A 16,599-nucleotide genomic window follows, 5' to 3' on the forward strand; every position below is an offset into this window, starting at 1 on the left:
TCAGTTCCTGTGGCTAACACCACCCACCGCCTAGGCATTTTTAATGTTGTCAAACAAAAATGTCAGCATGGGACCTTTAGAAATATCTAGTATGGGAAGTTGGCAGACACACACTACTCTTTAAAGTTAATCCTTAGAGTTAACACTGCCTTCTTCCTCGAATTATTCTCATTTATATTCTTCTCCAAAAAGCAGCAAAGAGTGAGTGTTTTATGAAGCCTTAAACTTCGCAGAAGCACTTACCTTTTTTTTTTTCTTTTTTTTTAAACTGGAGCCTCTGTTACTGGTCTAACATTCATCCCGTGCCGGCTTTTTGTTTTGTACGATTTATTTACATTGAATTCAATTAAGTTTATGGTTTTCTCCAAAAGATGATATATTCGGTACCTAATATATATTTCAATAAATGGACTTGCCTGCTCACTAAAGCATTCTCTGACGGAGATCCTTGGCTCTCTGAGTTGATGCAAACAAAGCTGTTTTTCTGGCGACCATTAGAAAGTTGAGACAATTAGTTCCCAAACATTTCAGCACACCGAGGCTACATTATGTGATTTTTTTTTAAAAAATGCACCCTAATGTTTCTTAACCTGATAAAATGTGATTAATCCTTTGTAACCACTTTTTAAAAGTACTTCATGTGCTGGAAATAAGTTGAGAAATTCAGAGTAATTTTATGTAAAATAATATTATCCTTACATCAGCATAAATTAATTTCAATAAAAGTGTTGGTGACTGGCCATGAGGGAAATGAAACATATCGTTGTTTACACTCGTCTGTCCCAAAGTGAAAGGACTCCTTGTCCTTGCAATTCACATGCCGCCATGCGGTGACAGTTGCACATTATTGTCTCGGGTGTTTGATGGTACAGAGAAGTCTGGGATGACCTCAGAATGCTCTTGCTAAGAGCAGCTGCTTAGTGCTGAATTCTGTTTAACAACCATCTGTGAAATCAGCACATCTCCTCGGAACTCTCCTGTGGCTTACAAGTGATCAGCCAGACCAGGCTAGAAGCACGGGATGGGCAGATCAGTTTAACAGAAAGGGGCTCTCAAGACACTCATGGGTGACTCTGGAACTGCACACCGCAACAGCTCTGTTTATTAAAATCATGGCAGATGCAAAAGTGTAGTTAAACTATAAATACCATATCATACACACATACCCTCAAATTCTTGGAAAACAATCACGAATTTATTGGCTTTACATTTCAGTACATACTTTTCATTAAACAGAATGAAAAGATTCTTGTAATTTTCAACAAAAAGTACCTGTGTTTTAATCCATGTATTTTTCTTTAGGCTGTTTGAAGGACTGGTTGATAAATGCTTCTCGACTCTGGCTTCCTGGCCAAGGCAGAGGTATAGCCTTAGTCAGGACACTTGGTAGCTTGTGTACATTCACATTTCAATTGTATTTAGCCTTTTCTGTAGCGAGAGCTAGTCTTCGGATATTGGATATACAGCCAGCAGCTGCTTCCTGGAGATCCTGGTCTGGGGACCCAACCATATCCAGTAGAAGCTGTCACACACCGAGGAGGAAAGAAAAGAATAAAATCATTAATCCAAAGATATAAAGCTAGGCTATGGAAATAATTTAAAACAAAATGTATTTTTTTAAAAAGCAGTGAACAGGCTGGGAGACAGCTCTGTGGGTAAGAATGCTTACTGTGTGACTGCGAGAACCCAAGTTTGGATCCCTAGCACTCAAGTTAAAACTAGGCATAGCCCTGCATGCCTGTAATATCAGCAGTGGACAGGAGAAGACGGTGGGAGCAGCAAGCCAGGGAGGATCATTGGAGTGGTAAGTTTCAGCCTCAGTGGCAGCTCTATATGAAGGGATATGCTGAGAGTAGTGAAACAGGACACCAGGTATATTCATCTGACCTCTGCACTCACACACAGAGACATATGTGCACACTCACCACCCCGCCCCCCCTCACCTTGTGCACATCCGCACACACACATAAACCTAAGCAACCTGCCTATGGAAAACTCCATGTATGTGAAAGTTCAGTAATTTTTCACATGTTCTTACAGCTTTATTGCTATAGGTCTGCTTCTGAAATTTCTCCAGGACCCTTTTGGGTTTTCCACCTCTCAGTATAGATGAACAGCATACTGTCCCCAGATGCCTAGCACATACTCTTATAGTTAATACCCTGAGTTTAGAGTTTGGTCCACCTAGGAGAGTAAGTTTCTAGTCCAATCAATCTCTTAGTAGACTGTCTCCCAATGCCAAGTAACCAAGTAACCTCAGCTGTCATTCCAGATGTTCCTTCTCCTGCTCCATCACAAAGAATAAGGTCCCATTTCCCCAAGCCCCTTGCCTTAATTGATGCTACTGTGTTGTTTAAAACACCCTCTTACTTCCTTCTCTGGCTTTGTAAAGTTTATAATTTCATAGACATGTATCCACTGCATATCCAAATAGCTATCCCACAAAGACACAACAGATTTTCATCAGGCAAAGAGCCATTTCTCCCACTTGGGGCTGTGGAAGTCTACAACACTTGGGCTCATTTAAGCAAGTATTGGGTTCCTGTTTTCTGTCTGCTAGACTGCAAACATTTAGGGAATTTATGATGCCATACATAGTCTATATACAGTCCAGATGCCAAGTAAATGTCAAATAAGTGAACTAGAACTTTTTAAATCTAGAAATATGAATGAGTAAGATATTTTAGAAGTTAATTGGATCCTAGATTGTCTATGCAGAAGTACTGGAATATAAATTTGGATAATGCCAGGAAGTGGAGATGACTATCAGCAAAGAATATCAGAAGGATAAGCATTGTGAGATGGGGTACATATGCCACACTTGTAGATTTGGGTTATATTTCCCCCAAAAAACTAATTTAATCATTTTAATTATGGGAGTGACCTGGCCACATATGTATTTTAGAACATTGACTAAAATTTAACAGTAGTGTACTAAATTTTAACAGTAGTGTGCAGTTTATATAAACTGTAGGGAGAAGCAAGAAGACCTGAATGACAACAGAGATGACAAGCCATGAATGAAGGCTTTGTAAAGTTTATAGGTTCATAGACATGTATCCATTGCATATCCAAATAGCTATTCCACAAAGCCACAACTGATTTTCATCAGGCAAACAAAGTTTCATCAGTAACAAAGAAGGAATTAACTTAATGGTCACATAGGGAAGAAATGTACAGTCAAAAGTTGCAAGAAACACTGGGTATCCAGAAAGGAAATAAAAATGGTAATCTCACGTCATCCATGAACTCCAACCTAAGTGGATTAATGTCTTAAGTGAGAATTAAAAAATATGCAAAATATTTACAAACTATATATAAGGACATCTTAATCTGATTGGGATCTTGAAGGTTCTCTGTCCTTTGACCTCTACCTATGGGGTCACACCCTGGTCCTCACTGCTCAACACTCTCAATTATCTGCTCTATACTCTCCCTAAGATGTGGTTATTCCATAACTGGTGCTTGTTTTCACTGGTCCATGTGGGGTCTCACATCCTTTTCGTCAATGGTCCTTACTCATTGGTTCAGCCCCTGTGGTCAGTTTCTCTTTAATGTGGGCTCCATGGGCATCTTGGGTTATTATCCTACATGGCAAAATAAAAAAAAGTCCTAATAATAGGGATATACAGATTTTAGTTTACTTCCTTTGTTTTTGATTGCTTTAATTTTCAAAATGGGTGTGATTTTGAGTTTTGTGGTTATAATATTCCTCTGGGAGAGAGATCAATATAAAGGTTTTTTTGGTTACTGGCTCAACTGATTTGGGAGAAAGGTTTTATCTTTGTGTTTTTAGAGAAGGTGATTGGTGTCTATATACCTTCCAGAGTAATATGGATCAGATATGATAGAGAGAGACCCCCAGAGAATCAAACAAAAAATTTATCTTGATGATACTAAAAATTTTTTTTGAGATTTGTATATTACAGAATATATAGCCTTGGTGAGTCTCATCGTCAGACCTACTGAACTGACCTGCTTGAACTCCTGATGTCTTGAACTTTCAACCAGATCCAGTCAGGACACAGACATCAGAGACTAATACAATTGTTGATGTGGCCTTCTTAATGCCAACCAACTGCCCCATTTTCCTTCCCCTCCTCATCTCCTTCAAAAATATCTCACCACCCATGTTCAGCTTGAAGAAGTTATGAAGAATCATCATCTCAGTTTCCTGGGCTTTGGGACTGGAGGTGGTTATTCTAAGGTTTTCTTTCTAGGGAATGTAGAAATGGTCATAATTGGAACAGGGAGGAAATAGCTAGAATTGATTGTATAGCCATAATCTCATTTGGTAGATATTTTTATAATTGTTACTAAGTTGTAGTCATAATTTCTTATTTTGGTACAGAATTTATTTTGATACAAAAATCAAGGTTTTCATTGGTATAAATTTCTACTTTTGATACAAAATTTTGTAAGTAAAAGACTGGACCCAGTCCTTCTATAAATGCAATTATAAACTGATCTGAGATGTTTAAGTCTGTGAGTTAAGGGCCAAATAGCAAATTCATGGCTCTGAGTTTATTGTTAGGTTGTTTTCAGATATTTTAATAAGAAATAGCTGAGGGTAATTAATGGACAACAGTCCAGATTACTTTACATAGATAGTTGGTTTTCAAAGATGTCAGAAATCCACAGAATGTGACATTTAATGTTATTTATTCACTTGTTGCTGAGACAAATCTGCTCCTAACAGCTTCCCATTCATGGATTCAAAGAAGCAACAGAACATCTTACCTCTAGGTGAGGTTGTACATTGTGGCTAGGTGGCTACTAGGCAGAAACTGCCTCTCTCTCCTGCAGACCTGTACTGTTCTTGAAAGGACACAATTTACAGATTAGAGCAGCTTAGTTCTGTTTTTCAAAGGTCTGTCAGATGATTCTGGGCCAGAAGGCTGAAGACTTCTCCAACTTCCTGACATACAGAGGCTGTATAGGTAGGCAGCTGTCTCTACAACTTGTCTCAGTTCTGGAAGCTGTGTTAGGCTTCCTATATCTTCAGATAATGTTAGTCATTCTTGGATTTCTGATGGGGTTCAAAGACTACTCATAGTCTCATAACCAACCCAAGCTATTTAACTTTGAGAGAACAGATTTGAGAGGATGATTTCCAGATGGCATACAATCTAAAGCCAGGACATAAGTCAGGTGTAGAATTGTAAGTCTTTTAAGTTAGGATAGATGACAGTGTTCTATTTTATTGACAAAAATGATGGACTAGGTGTTAGGTCTATCTTGTACTTTATAAATTACAAAATGGTGATAGTTGTGCTCAATTTATATTTGAGAGAAAGGTTTAGTTTTTTATTAGAACTGAAAGGGGGAAGGGTGTGGCTGGCCCTGGTGCTGCCTGTATTTGGATGTTAATTCTGCTTTCCCAGGAGGGGCTCTCTGGACTGAGGAAATACACACTCAAGTGACTTCTTATGAACCTTCCCCCAGTGAATAAAGGGACCAATCACTGGGTGGGTAGGCTTTTTGGATGGGGATAGTGACAGGACAAGATGTAGCTACTATCATCTTCTGGATTAGATGGTGAATCCAGGATTTAGATTTAATATGGTTTACAAGCTTAGGATTCTAGTTGTTGCACCCAGAGATTGAGTTACCATTGTTTCTGAACTAAGTTTGCGTGGTGTTTTTCTTCACTCGGTGGTTCGTCTGGGTTCCAGAGAGAAAGATATGGTGGCAAAGCGTGAGTTTGACAGGAATGCACCACAAAAGGTCATGGGGGTTTTGTAGTTTAGGGCTGACATGGTAGTGACCCACCAGCGGGAACTTAGCAAGCTGGATGGAGAGATTTCAGGAGCTCCAGATCAGAGAGTCTGCTGAGATGAGAGGACCCAGCTGGTGCCAGGCAGTCACCCTTTAGCGTTTTTTAAGCCTCCTTATATGACATCCTCTCATGAAAGCCATGATAGTCACAAAGCCAACTCTGATTCCTGAGCTCCCAAGATTGGCAGGAGGCAAATGAACTTCCTGTAAGTCCAAGCAAAGCCATACATGATTTTTTTTCTTTACTCCGATCTCTTTTCCATGTTTCTCAGAGTCCAGTTCCTGTCTTCAGTCTTCAGTTTCCTATGCTACCTTGCAGCCAGAGTCAACAGATAACCCAGATGAGCTCTGACCCTCTGCAGAAGCCACTACTAGGAACAGCTCTTAAAACTACAGCAGTCCAGTATGCCCTCACAGCTTTGTCTCCTCCATTTCAGTCACATCTTTCCAATGCCTTTGTTACCTTTATATTCTACATCCAATTTCTCCTCTTAGAATAGTTTACTGTCAGATGCTCCCTGTCTGTATACTCTCCATTTCTAGCAGCTTTTGTTTTGTTTTGTTTTGTTTTTGTTTTTGTTTTTCATCTTCATTTAAACATGCATTTTCTGGGCCTGTGATATGACTCAGAGGGTAAAGATATTTGCAACAAGTCAAATAATCTGAGCTTGATCCATAGGACCCAGAAGGGAAGGAGGGAGAGGAAGAGATGAAGAAAGAAGGAGAGAGGGAGGGAGAGGAAGAAGGTGAGAGGGAGAAGGGAGGTAGGAGAGGAGGGGAGAGAGGAGAAGGAAGAAAGGAAAGAAAAAAGAAAGAAAGGAAGGAAGGAAGAGTAAGAAAACTAGAGGGAGAGAGGCAAAAATAGAGGGATAGAGGGATTGAAGGAAGAAGGGAGTGAGAGGGAGAGAGAGAGGGATTGAAGGAAGAAGGGAGTGAGAGGGAGAGAGAGGGAGTGGAAGAGAGAGGAAGAAGAAAGGAAGAAAGAAAAAAGTAAGTGGGAGGAGGGAGGAAGAGAGATGGAGGGAGAGAGACAGGGAGGAAGAAAGGGAGAGAGGGAGAGAAGCAGAAAGGGCAGCCAAGAAGAAGGTTTTCAGTTGTTTCCTAGTTACCCAGCTCTTTGCAGACTTCACTTCCAGTCAGGACTGGACCATCAGGCATCCTGAAGATAACACCTGCGCAGCACGCCCAGTGCCCAGCAGAGGTAGAGTCCCATGAATGGTGTTCATGCAGTGATTATTTCACCGGTTTCAGGACTTGTTGATTTGCTGGAGGCTCGCCCTGGTAGATTAAGGTGGAAGAAGAAAGAAGGAATTTTGGCCTCGAGGTCAGTCTGGCTCTGGTCAGCACTTGTTCCAGGGCCCTGCTATTGAATTCGATGACCCAGGCTTCTCTGGGTATCTGCTGCTGCTTCCTTGCCAGGCTCTCTTGGACAGGACACCCTTGATCTGATGCCTGTCAGAATCAAATGCAAATTTTACGTCTCCCTCAGGCCAGGTTGTGGTTCTGTATTCCCCCTTCCAGCTCTCCAAGAATCAGCTGTGTTTATTTCCAAATGCTGGACACTAGTTACACAATTCCACACTGAAGAAACCAGAGGGCTGTGAATGAAGGCAGCTGGCAGCTGGCAGAGCGCCGGTTCTTATAGGAGTCATCCAGGTAGCCATTTGCAAGAGGAAAATTTCTATCCAGGCTGGTATCTTCATCATGGGACACTGGGTGAACGTTCCCTGTACCTGAAAATGCACCAGAATGGCTGCTTCTCTTTAGAGAAATCATTTTTCCTAAGTTCTTACATTAAATGTGATGCTTCACCCTGCATCCCATGTAGAATGCTTATTGATATTTTTGCTAAAAACTGACCAACAAAGCTCCTTAAAATATTGTTTTAAATGTCTAAGCCAGACCGAGCGATAGCTCTGTCAGTAAAGTGTTTGTCTTGCATAAGAATATGAGCTTAGTCCCCTGAACCTTGTCTTTCTTTTATATTTTCTGAAGAGTAGAAAATGCAATCCCAGTATTGGGGAGGTAGGGACAAATGGATCCCTGGTTTACACTCACTCGGCAAGTTACAGTCCAATAAGTCTCAAAGACAAAGTGGACAGTTCTGAATAACAAGACCTAAGGCTGTTCTCTGGCTCCAACCACATGTCTATGCACATGCTTGCATGCCTACGCACGTGTGTGCATCCGTGCACACTCACACACATGTACAAGCATTCTAAAAACAGATAGAAGAAGAAGGGAAACACGGTCCATGTGGATGGTGCAATGCTTCCTTATGTTTACCTTGCTTGTCTCTCTAGCTCCAGACCTATAAGGGACATAATGTTTGCACAATTTGAGTGTTTTATTAGCTGCCAAGCTGCTATGTACCAGACACTGAAATCTCCTTCTCACCAATGAAGACAGTCTGCACTGTCCATTTTTTCTTACCTACAAACATTCTCTAACAAGAGTATAGACTTGCAAGTTCAGAATTTTCTGTGCACAAAGGAAGGAAAGAGCTTGATATTTAAACAGGGAGAGCCCCATTTGATATCTAAGAGGCCCTCCAAGGACTCTTTTGAGTTAGCTATACAATCTAAATCCACTGTTTCCCCATAGCTTAGCAGTATTTTATTATCTGTGAGTGTTACTTGTTGCTGTGTGAGACTGAGGTGTGCCCAGACTTTTACAGACTAAGCAAGGACCTGTTCCTATCCAAGCCACCGCCTGAACAACGTAGGCCGTGTACATGTCTTAGTTTGGAATCAGGCTCTGGAACATATTTCATTTTTCTAAGAGCTTCACAAACAAACTCCCTTGGAGGAATGCTTTAAAAATAGGATAACTAGCCACAAGCCAGAGCTTTGCCCCAAATCCTGGCTTTGGTGAGTCAGCCATTAACCAGGAGCTGTGCATACTCTCACATCACTAGTACAAGTGCCAGGAGAAGGCAGGTTATAATCTTTTGTGATAATTATACTTAAAAGGCAGGAGTTTCCCTAGGAGAGCAGATGCAAATTGGCCATGAGTGAGCATGGAGTCCATATAGCTGTTTGCTATATGTAGCTTGATCTAGCGACTGTTTTTTCCAACTATAAAAGCATTTTTAATATTATGAGGGGAAAACACCTCGGGTTCCACTTTTTGAAGTGTTTGTTCCTTTCAGAAGCTTTTCTCTTTTTAATCATTCCCTCCCCACACACACACCCAAGGATTTTATATTTATGGGGAGTTTCATATATATACCAAAGGAAAACCAGCCTCTTTGCTTTTAAAACTTAATTGCACAGAGTACTTTAAAACATCATTCAAACACAACGTTTTACAGCTTGGACTGAACAAGGACGTGGGGAGGGCACAATGGGTGGCTTGTGGATCGGCTGGGAGGACTGTGAGTACTTCCTACGGAATAAAGGCTTTGATCTCGAGACTGTTCCCTGAGTGTGCAGCTGTGACCTGTGGCTCACATCTCTTGGAAGGTGAGACTTAGGTAGCCTGAGAACCAATTGGCATCTGCATCCAATTTTACTTTCATATTTAACAGTTCACAGCTTTATGCTGCATTTCAGTTGTATGAAAAATAGGGACCCATTTGAATGATAACAGATTTTCCTGTTGTTTGACTCCACATTGTTTGGGTGAGCAGAGTCTGGAAATATAGGGGTTTTAATTACAGCCGGATGAACTCTGAAATACCTGTGCATACACCCAGCTTGGGGTTTTTCCAGCAGGATCCCGTTTCCAAAGCTGATTTGACTGGAGAAGCCTTTGGCTATTTTCCTGTTGAGGTCACAAAGAGTAATGGCAGTCTGCCTGCAAAGTGGCTTTTCCTACTATTCATCTGGGCTGGGCTCCTGTTGCTCTTCCAGCTGAGGCTCCACCACAGCCAGGCTCTGAGTCTTGGTAATTCATTTCATATGATATTGGACCTGAACCAGTGGCTTCAAGATACAATATGCTGTTGCAGCTTGGGACAAAATGTCGCTTCTGTTTGGCCAGTGCAGAGAGGATTGAGGGCTGTGCATTTCACTGGTGTATGCTCTCCTGAAGCTGCCAGAAGAGCATAACATGTACTATGGACTGAATGTCTGCACCAAAACTCATGTTGAAAAGTAATCCTTATGGTGAGGCATTAAAAAGGTAGGAGTCTATCTAATCCATGGTATTTAGAGGTAGGCAGTAATTAAGGCTAAGTGGGGCCATAAGGGTAGGGCTCTAATCCAATGGGACTGGGCTTTATGAGAAGAGGAATAATCTGAGTTACGATTCTTTGTGTTAACATATGATGTCCTCCCTACCCTGGGGCTCTGCTGAGAGTCCTCACCAGCAAGAAGGGCATCACCCAATCCTGTTTGCCAATATGGAATTTTCCTGTCTTCATAATTTTTCTTTATAAATTACTCTGTCGTGCCTCCAAAATGAAACTGGAGAGAGCATATACTACCAGCTTCACAGCACACCTGAAAGCTCTAGAACAAAAAGAAGCAAATACATCCAAGAGGAGTAGATGGCAGGAAATAATCAAACTCAAGGCTGCAATCAACCAAGTGGAAACAAAAAGAACTATACAAAGAATCAACCAAACGAGGAGCTGGTTCTTTGAGAAAATCAACAAAATAGATAAACCCTTAGCCAGACTAACTAGAGGGCACAGAGACAGTATCTAAGATAACAAAATAAGTAATGAAAATGGAGAATAACAACAGAAACTGGGGAAATTCAAAAAAAATCATCAGATCCTACTACAAAAGCCTATACTCAACAAAACTGGAAAATCTGGATGAAATGGGCAATTTTCTAGACAGATACCAAATACCCAGGCTAAATCAGGATCAGATAAACCATCTAAACAGTCCCATAACCCCTAAAGAAATAGAAGCAGTCATTAAGTCTCCCAACCAAAAAAAGCCCAGGACCACATGGTTTTAGTGCAAAATTCTATCAGACCTTCAGAGAAGACCTAATACCAATACTCTTCAAACTATTCCACAAAATAGAAACAGAAGGAACACTACCCAATTCGTTCTATGAAGCCACAGTTACACTGCATATTCTCCCTTGGAGGTGGAACAGTTTCTGTCTAATCAGAAACTTTTCACAATTTCCTTTCAGAGAGAACTTCATAAGAGATTTTTTTATACTTCTATCATGTTTAATGTTCCAAATTAATTTTAAAAACTGGTTGAGTACATGTTACTTTTAGCTTCAGAAGATATTATGTATATTTAAGAGGCATTTAACTATTATAAATTATTTTGATGACTTAAAAAATGTCAATACTGAGTTGTATATTTTAAAATAAATTTTATTAGTTTAATTTAAAAAAAGGGAAGTAGAGAAGGAGGGAGAGAGTGGGAGAGGGAGAAAAAGCAAAGCTACAATGAGTGGCCTATCATACAGCTCGGTGATGAAGTGCTTTCCAAGCATGGTCAAGACCCCAGGCTTGCTTCTCAGTCCCTGTCTCTCTCTCTCTCTCTCTCTCTCTCTCTCTCTCTCTCTCTCTCTCTCTCTCTCTCTCTCTCTTTTACACACACACACACACACACACACACACACACAGACACACACACGATATGCAAGAGGAAGACACTTGAACAGGGACAAAGCTTAGAAGAGGACCAGAAATAGTACATATGGCTGTAAATATGTTACATATAATATATAATACACATATGTGTACATTTTCTTTCTTTTTCTCTCAATATTTTTAAGACATAAAATTATGAAAATCTGTAACTCTAAAGGTGACTTGCTCAGTTTGTAGCATATATACCTAAAGTGTGTAGTGGCTCAAAAATTTGTGGTTGAGGGGCAAGATAATTCAGCAAATGGTATTGGAAGCTCAAGAGCATGACACCTGCACTACCTCCTTTAAGAAAAGGCCCTTCTGGGTGGTGACAGCATGGCACAGGTGCATACATGTAAGAGAGCTTGCAAGAGAGAGAGAGAGAGAGAGAGAGAGAGAGAGAGAGAGAGAGAGAGAGAGAGAGGAAGGCTGCATCCTATAATCTCTTGTGAAGTACAACACAACAACCCAAGAATCTCCCAACAACGTCCTGCTTCTCAATGTACCACTGTTGGAATCAAGACCTCAATTATGATGGACTTGGAGGAACACAATTAGACAATCAAACTACTTTGAAATCATAGGTGACACCATCTTAGGTGACCCTGCCACCACTGTTCAAGAAGTATAAACAAGAAATGCAAATATTACCATTGTCAATCTCTCTCTCTCTCTCTCTCTCTCTCTCTCTGTGTGTGTGTGTGTGTGTGTGTATACATGTGTGTATGTCTCTGTGTGTGTCTGATCATTTTTTCATCTGGATTATTAGAAATAGACATCTCTGATCAAATAATTTGGCATAATATACATTTATCATATATTGTCAAGCTGTTCTTCTGAAACCTTGTGCCCAATAACATTACTATTGAAGAATAAGAAGTAATCTTTCTCTTCATTCTCACCAACATCAGGTACAGTTCACTAAAAATAAACAAATCTTGGAACCAGGAATGATGATACATGTCTATAATTCTGATGTTTGGAAGGCTGAGGTAGAAAGATCAGGAGTTCAAAACCAGCACAGGCTACATCATGAGACCTTGTCTCAAAAAACAATAACAAAAAGAAAGTACAACAGTTGCCAATGTATAGTAGAAAAATAATGACTTGGGGAATGTAGTAATTGATGGATAACATTTGGTGAAATACTATTGACATTAAAGAGCTTCCTATTTTTATTAAAATAAACACATACATAAATAAATGTCTGTGGTGTTTTATTGTAATAACAGAAAGGAGATTAAAACCATGTTTGTGATGTGACCTAGATATTGACGCTACTTTTGTTGACTTGGTGCTCTTCCCTTCCAGATTCCGCTCACATTTGAATACATTCCCTTCCTGGACTTTCCTCCATATTTTTGAGGTAAGGAGAAAGAACGTTATGTAGTTATTCCCTCCAGTTGAAATTAGAAGGAGAAGGGAGGCTCATGGCTGAGGAAGCCAAATCAAACTATTCAATGTAGAAAGCCCAAACATTTGCGAGAGTCACAAGGTCCCTCTTCAACTCTTGACCTACAGTGGAGGGGGCTGCAAGTCATGCTGGAAGCCCCAGAGTTGCAGCTTTTGTGAGTCATAACCCAGGCTGAGATGGCCCTTCTGGTGATGCAGCTGCCACTGAGCAATCCAAGCTCTTATAAATCATCCGGTTCACTCACGGGCTCATGCTGCACTTGAATGGAATCATTTCTCTGGTCACACATCACTATCTTTTCTGAGGTAAATGTCTCCCTGGGAAAAGTCACTCAGCAATGATGTTGAACAAAGGTCTTGTTACGTAGCCCAGGCTAGTCTTGAACTTGAAATTCTCCTGCCACAGCCTCCCCAGTGCTAGAATTACAGTTGTCCTCCAACGTGCCTAGCTCCACTCTAGAAAGCTTCTGTGAGGTCAGAATGCTGGAGCCACAGAGCAGGCAGTAGCATCAGGATACATAAGAGACAATGACTGCAGAAATACCACACTGTGAATGATTTGATCAGTTGAGTGAGGAGGCAGGGATCCTGCCCCATACTGCATGGTAGAGGAAGTGGTTACAGAAATTCTCTGTGCTCCACTTGTGTTGATCAGAATGCCTTCAAGTTTCTGCTCAAATTTTCTTATATCAAGTGTAAAGTGTGTCTGTGTATATACTATTTTGGCTAAAAATGTAAAGGAATGATTGGATAAAATTGTTTAGAACTTCACCCCACAGATTAGATCCCAGTGGCTTATTCCCTTGGAGGAAACAGTCCCATTGACTATGTTGTGCATATTTGAATTGACAACATTGACTGTGACATCTCAGTTTAAAGCCTGGCTTTACCTTCTAACTGTACATGGCCTGGGGTAATTCTCCAAGACTGACTGTGCTGTTAATAAGATTAGAATTTGTTGGGTATTTTTCTAACACAGCAGATGTGGGAATTAAATACTACAGTAAATTCTAAGTGCTCCACCATGCACTCAGAAGTGTTGGCTGGTAACAATACCATTGTCACTGTTTTCTGGAATTTGAATATGTCAAACAGAAAGACTAGCATTTTACAGTTTGGTAGCACTTAACCCTAGCACTCAAGAGACTGAAGTAAGTTCAGGGTGAGCATGGCCAACCAGGTGAAACCCTTCCTCAAAACCCTAAAACACAAAGAAAGAAAGTGAGAGAGAGAGAGAGAGAGAGAGAGAGAGAGAGAGAGAGAGAGAGAGAGAGAGAGAGAGAGAGAGAGAGAGAGAGAGAGAGGAAACAAACCATTAAAACCCTTTGTCAGAGATCTATTGTATTTTCCAAATAAGCAATTTTAGTCTAGTAATATTGAAAATTAATACAAAAATGAAAGATTTGTGGTCCTATGAAGTGAAATTGATATGCTAAATATAAGACATGTTTCTGTTAATAAAGATATATTATTCTTATTCAAATTAGTTTCCTCTTAGTTAATCTCTAGTTCCAAGAATGTCTTGGTGAACAGAGGCATGAAATAATCTGGTGAAATCTGGAATAAATGCATTTGTGCATGACAAACAGGAGTTTAAAGAGTAACAAAGTATTGGGATTTTAAACATTCACAGGCAACACTCAGAATTTGTCAGTGCAACTGCCATGAAGTCCACTTTGACTGTGATGTCTCTGTTGAACATTATAGAATCTATTTTCTATGTACTGATGTTCTAAACTTTCATGATGTTGTAACCCTACTGTATTGGACAAGATACTGACACAAAGATGTAGAGAGAAATGGTATTTGGTTGGTTTTAGTCCATAGTCTTTGGCTCCACATTCAAGTATCCACCAAATGTGAAGTACTTGGTTGCATGATTGAAATTCTGAGCTTATATCTAGCTTATCAGCTTTTTATTTTGCTCCAGAGTAATCTGAGGATCTGGAGGTCCTCAGAATTGTATTTTCTAGGTAGATGTTAGCTTGAAGGAAGTTGAAACTCAACTCTCATTTGCTGATTCATGAATGCTGGTTGGAGATGCGTCTTCCGGGAAGGGGTGTTCTTCCCCTCCTACAGGTGTGTGGTGTCTTACTACTGCCAGTGGCTGCTGTCTTTGCTCCAGTCAGTTATGGTTGGAGTAGAGTTGTAAATCAGCTGTATAAAGCTGGGTATGGCCCCTGGCCTTTGCTAAGCTTTTGCCAAAGCCTCTCACTTCCATTACATCCAAAGGCACCAAGTACTGTCAGCTTCTATGGGCTCAGATATATCACTACTGTGTGCTGGTTCTGCTGCATCCCCACTGGTGAGTGAATTTAGATTCCTTATGTCTGCCAGAAAGTGGCCGCTGGGCCGTCAGTTCTGCATGTTTCTCTCTTCCTTCTGCCTTTGTTTCCTTTGCAGCCCTCTGATTCACCCTTCCCCTATTGGTCAATGGTTTGGTTTTGTTTCAGTTTTGTTTGTTAGGTTCCTTAGATCTAACATTGATAGACTCCGAAAGGATGTCTGATTAGTTTCAGGAGTTAAACCTGGTTTCTACAGCTAAGGATCACATCCTGCTGATGCCACTATAGGTATAGTGCCTGAGTTGCAGTTGGGTGAGAGATCGAAAGTCTGCTTGGTTTGTGTCCTTTTTAAGATCAACATTGTGAGGGAATATTTAAATATGTATAAGATGGAATGTATGCATGGGAACACACATGTGTGTGTGGGTATGTAAACAACATGGTAAGATGGAATGTATGCATGGGAACACACATGTGTGTGTGGGTATGTAAACAACATGGTAAGATGGAATGTATGCATGGGAACACATGTGTGTGTGGGTATGTAAACAACATGGTCTAAGCTAGACTCAGTGCTTCTCCACCAAAGTTTAAGTTTCCAGTCCTAAACTGAATTTCAAGATATTTAGTTGACTATGTGACATCTCTGCTGAGATATAAAAAGGAGCACCTCGAATCTCATAGATATAAAACTGCATCCTGATTCTTCCATCCAAACTCCAATAGTCACAGCTTCTTTATCCCCATTAAAGCCAATTTGTTTGGACTGGGCACTAGGAAGTGTCTTTGACTCCTTTCTGTCCTATAGCCTTTACTTAAGCCACGACCAAAACCTTTGGGTCTACTTTGAAAACATATCCGGAGTCTGACCTTGTCCCATGAGCACCACAGTGTGGGCTCTGATACCCTCATGCCTGAACCTGTTAATTAGGCCAAGCCTTAGCAGGTAAAGAAGATCTGGAGTGGATTTTGGAGGTACAGTTTAGAGAAAACTAAAACACTGCAGACCACAGGAGCAGCTTTCCTCCTTTCCAAGCACAGAAAGCGGAGTGATAAAAGATTCTGAGAGAAAAGCCTAGCTTAGGAATGGTAACAGGCTCACTGGGTAGTTAATTACCTTCAGCAGTGGCCCCATGCCCCACAGCAGATGGCCAACACAAAACAGATCCAATTCTTATAGACTTTTTTTAAGCATTTTTTTAAAAATTTTTACTAAATAATTTTTTATTTACATGTCATATGATATCTCCTTTCTCAGTTCCCCTCCAAAATAAAATAAAATAAAATAAAATAAAATAAAATAAAACAAAAAAAAAGTGTTCCCCCCCAACACACACACACACCGTGCCCATCAACCCACCCTCTCCCTCTTCCTGGCCCTGGCATTCCCCTACACTGGGGCATAGAACCTTCACAGGGCCAAGGGCCTCTCTTCCCATTGATGACCGATTAGGCCATCCTCTGCTACATATGCTACAGGAGCCATTAGTCTCACCATGTGTAATCCTTGGTTGATGGTTTAGTCCCTGGGAGCTCTGAGGGTACTAGTTAGTTCATATTGTTGTTCATCCT

At 40.6% G+C, this 16,599-nt stretch overlaps 1 protein-coding gene across 3 annotated transcripts in view; it reads right to left on the bottom strand.

The window, feature by feature from the left end:
- Window positions 1-1,173: 1,173 nt before the first annotated feature.
- Window positions 1,174-16,599, bottom strand: part of Armc4 (armadillo repeat containing 4) — a 197,158-nt gene continuing 181,732 nt past the window's right edge. For all 3 annotated transcript variants that reach the window (XM_031364932.1, XM_031364933.1, XM_031364934.1), the window contains one exon: window positions 1,174-1,522. In XM_031364932.1, coding sequence (XP_031220792.1) covers window positions 1,409-1,522 — 114 coding nt within the window. In that variant the 3' untranslated portion in view covers window positions 1,174-1,408. The remainder of the gene's footprint in view (window positions 1,523-16,599) is intronic.

Source organism: Mastomys coucha, unplaced genomic scaffold (genome assembly GCF_008632895.1).
Source record: "Mastomys coucha isolate ucsf_1 unplaced genomic scaffold, UCSF_Mcou_1 pScaffold13, whole genome shotgun sequence".
NCBI classification, from domain to species: Eukaryota; Metazoa; Chordata; class Mammalia; order Rodentia; family Muridae; genus Mastomys; species Mastomys coucha.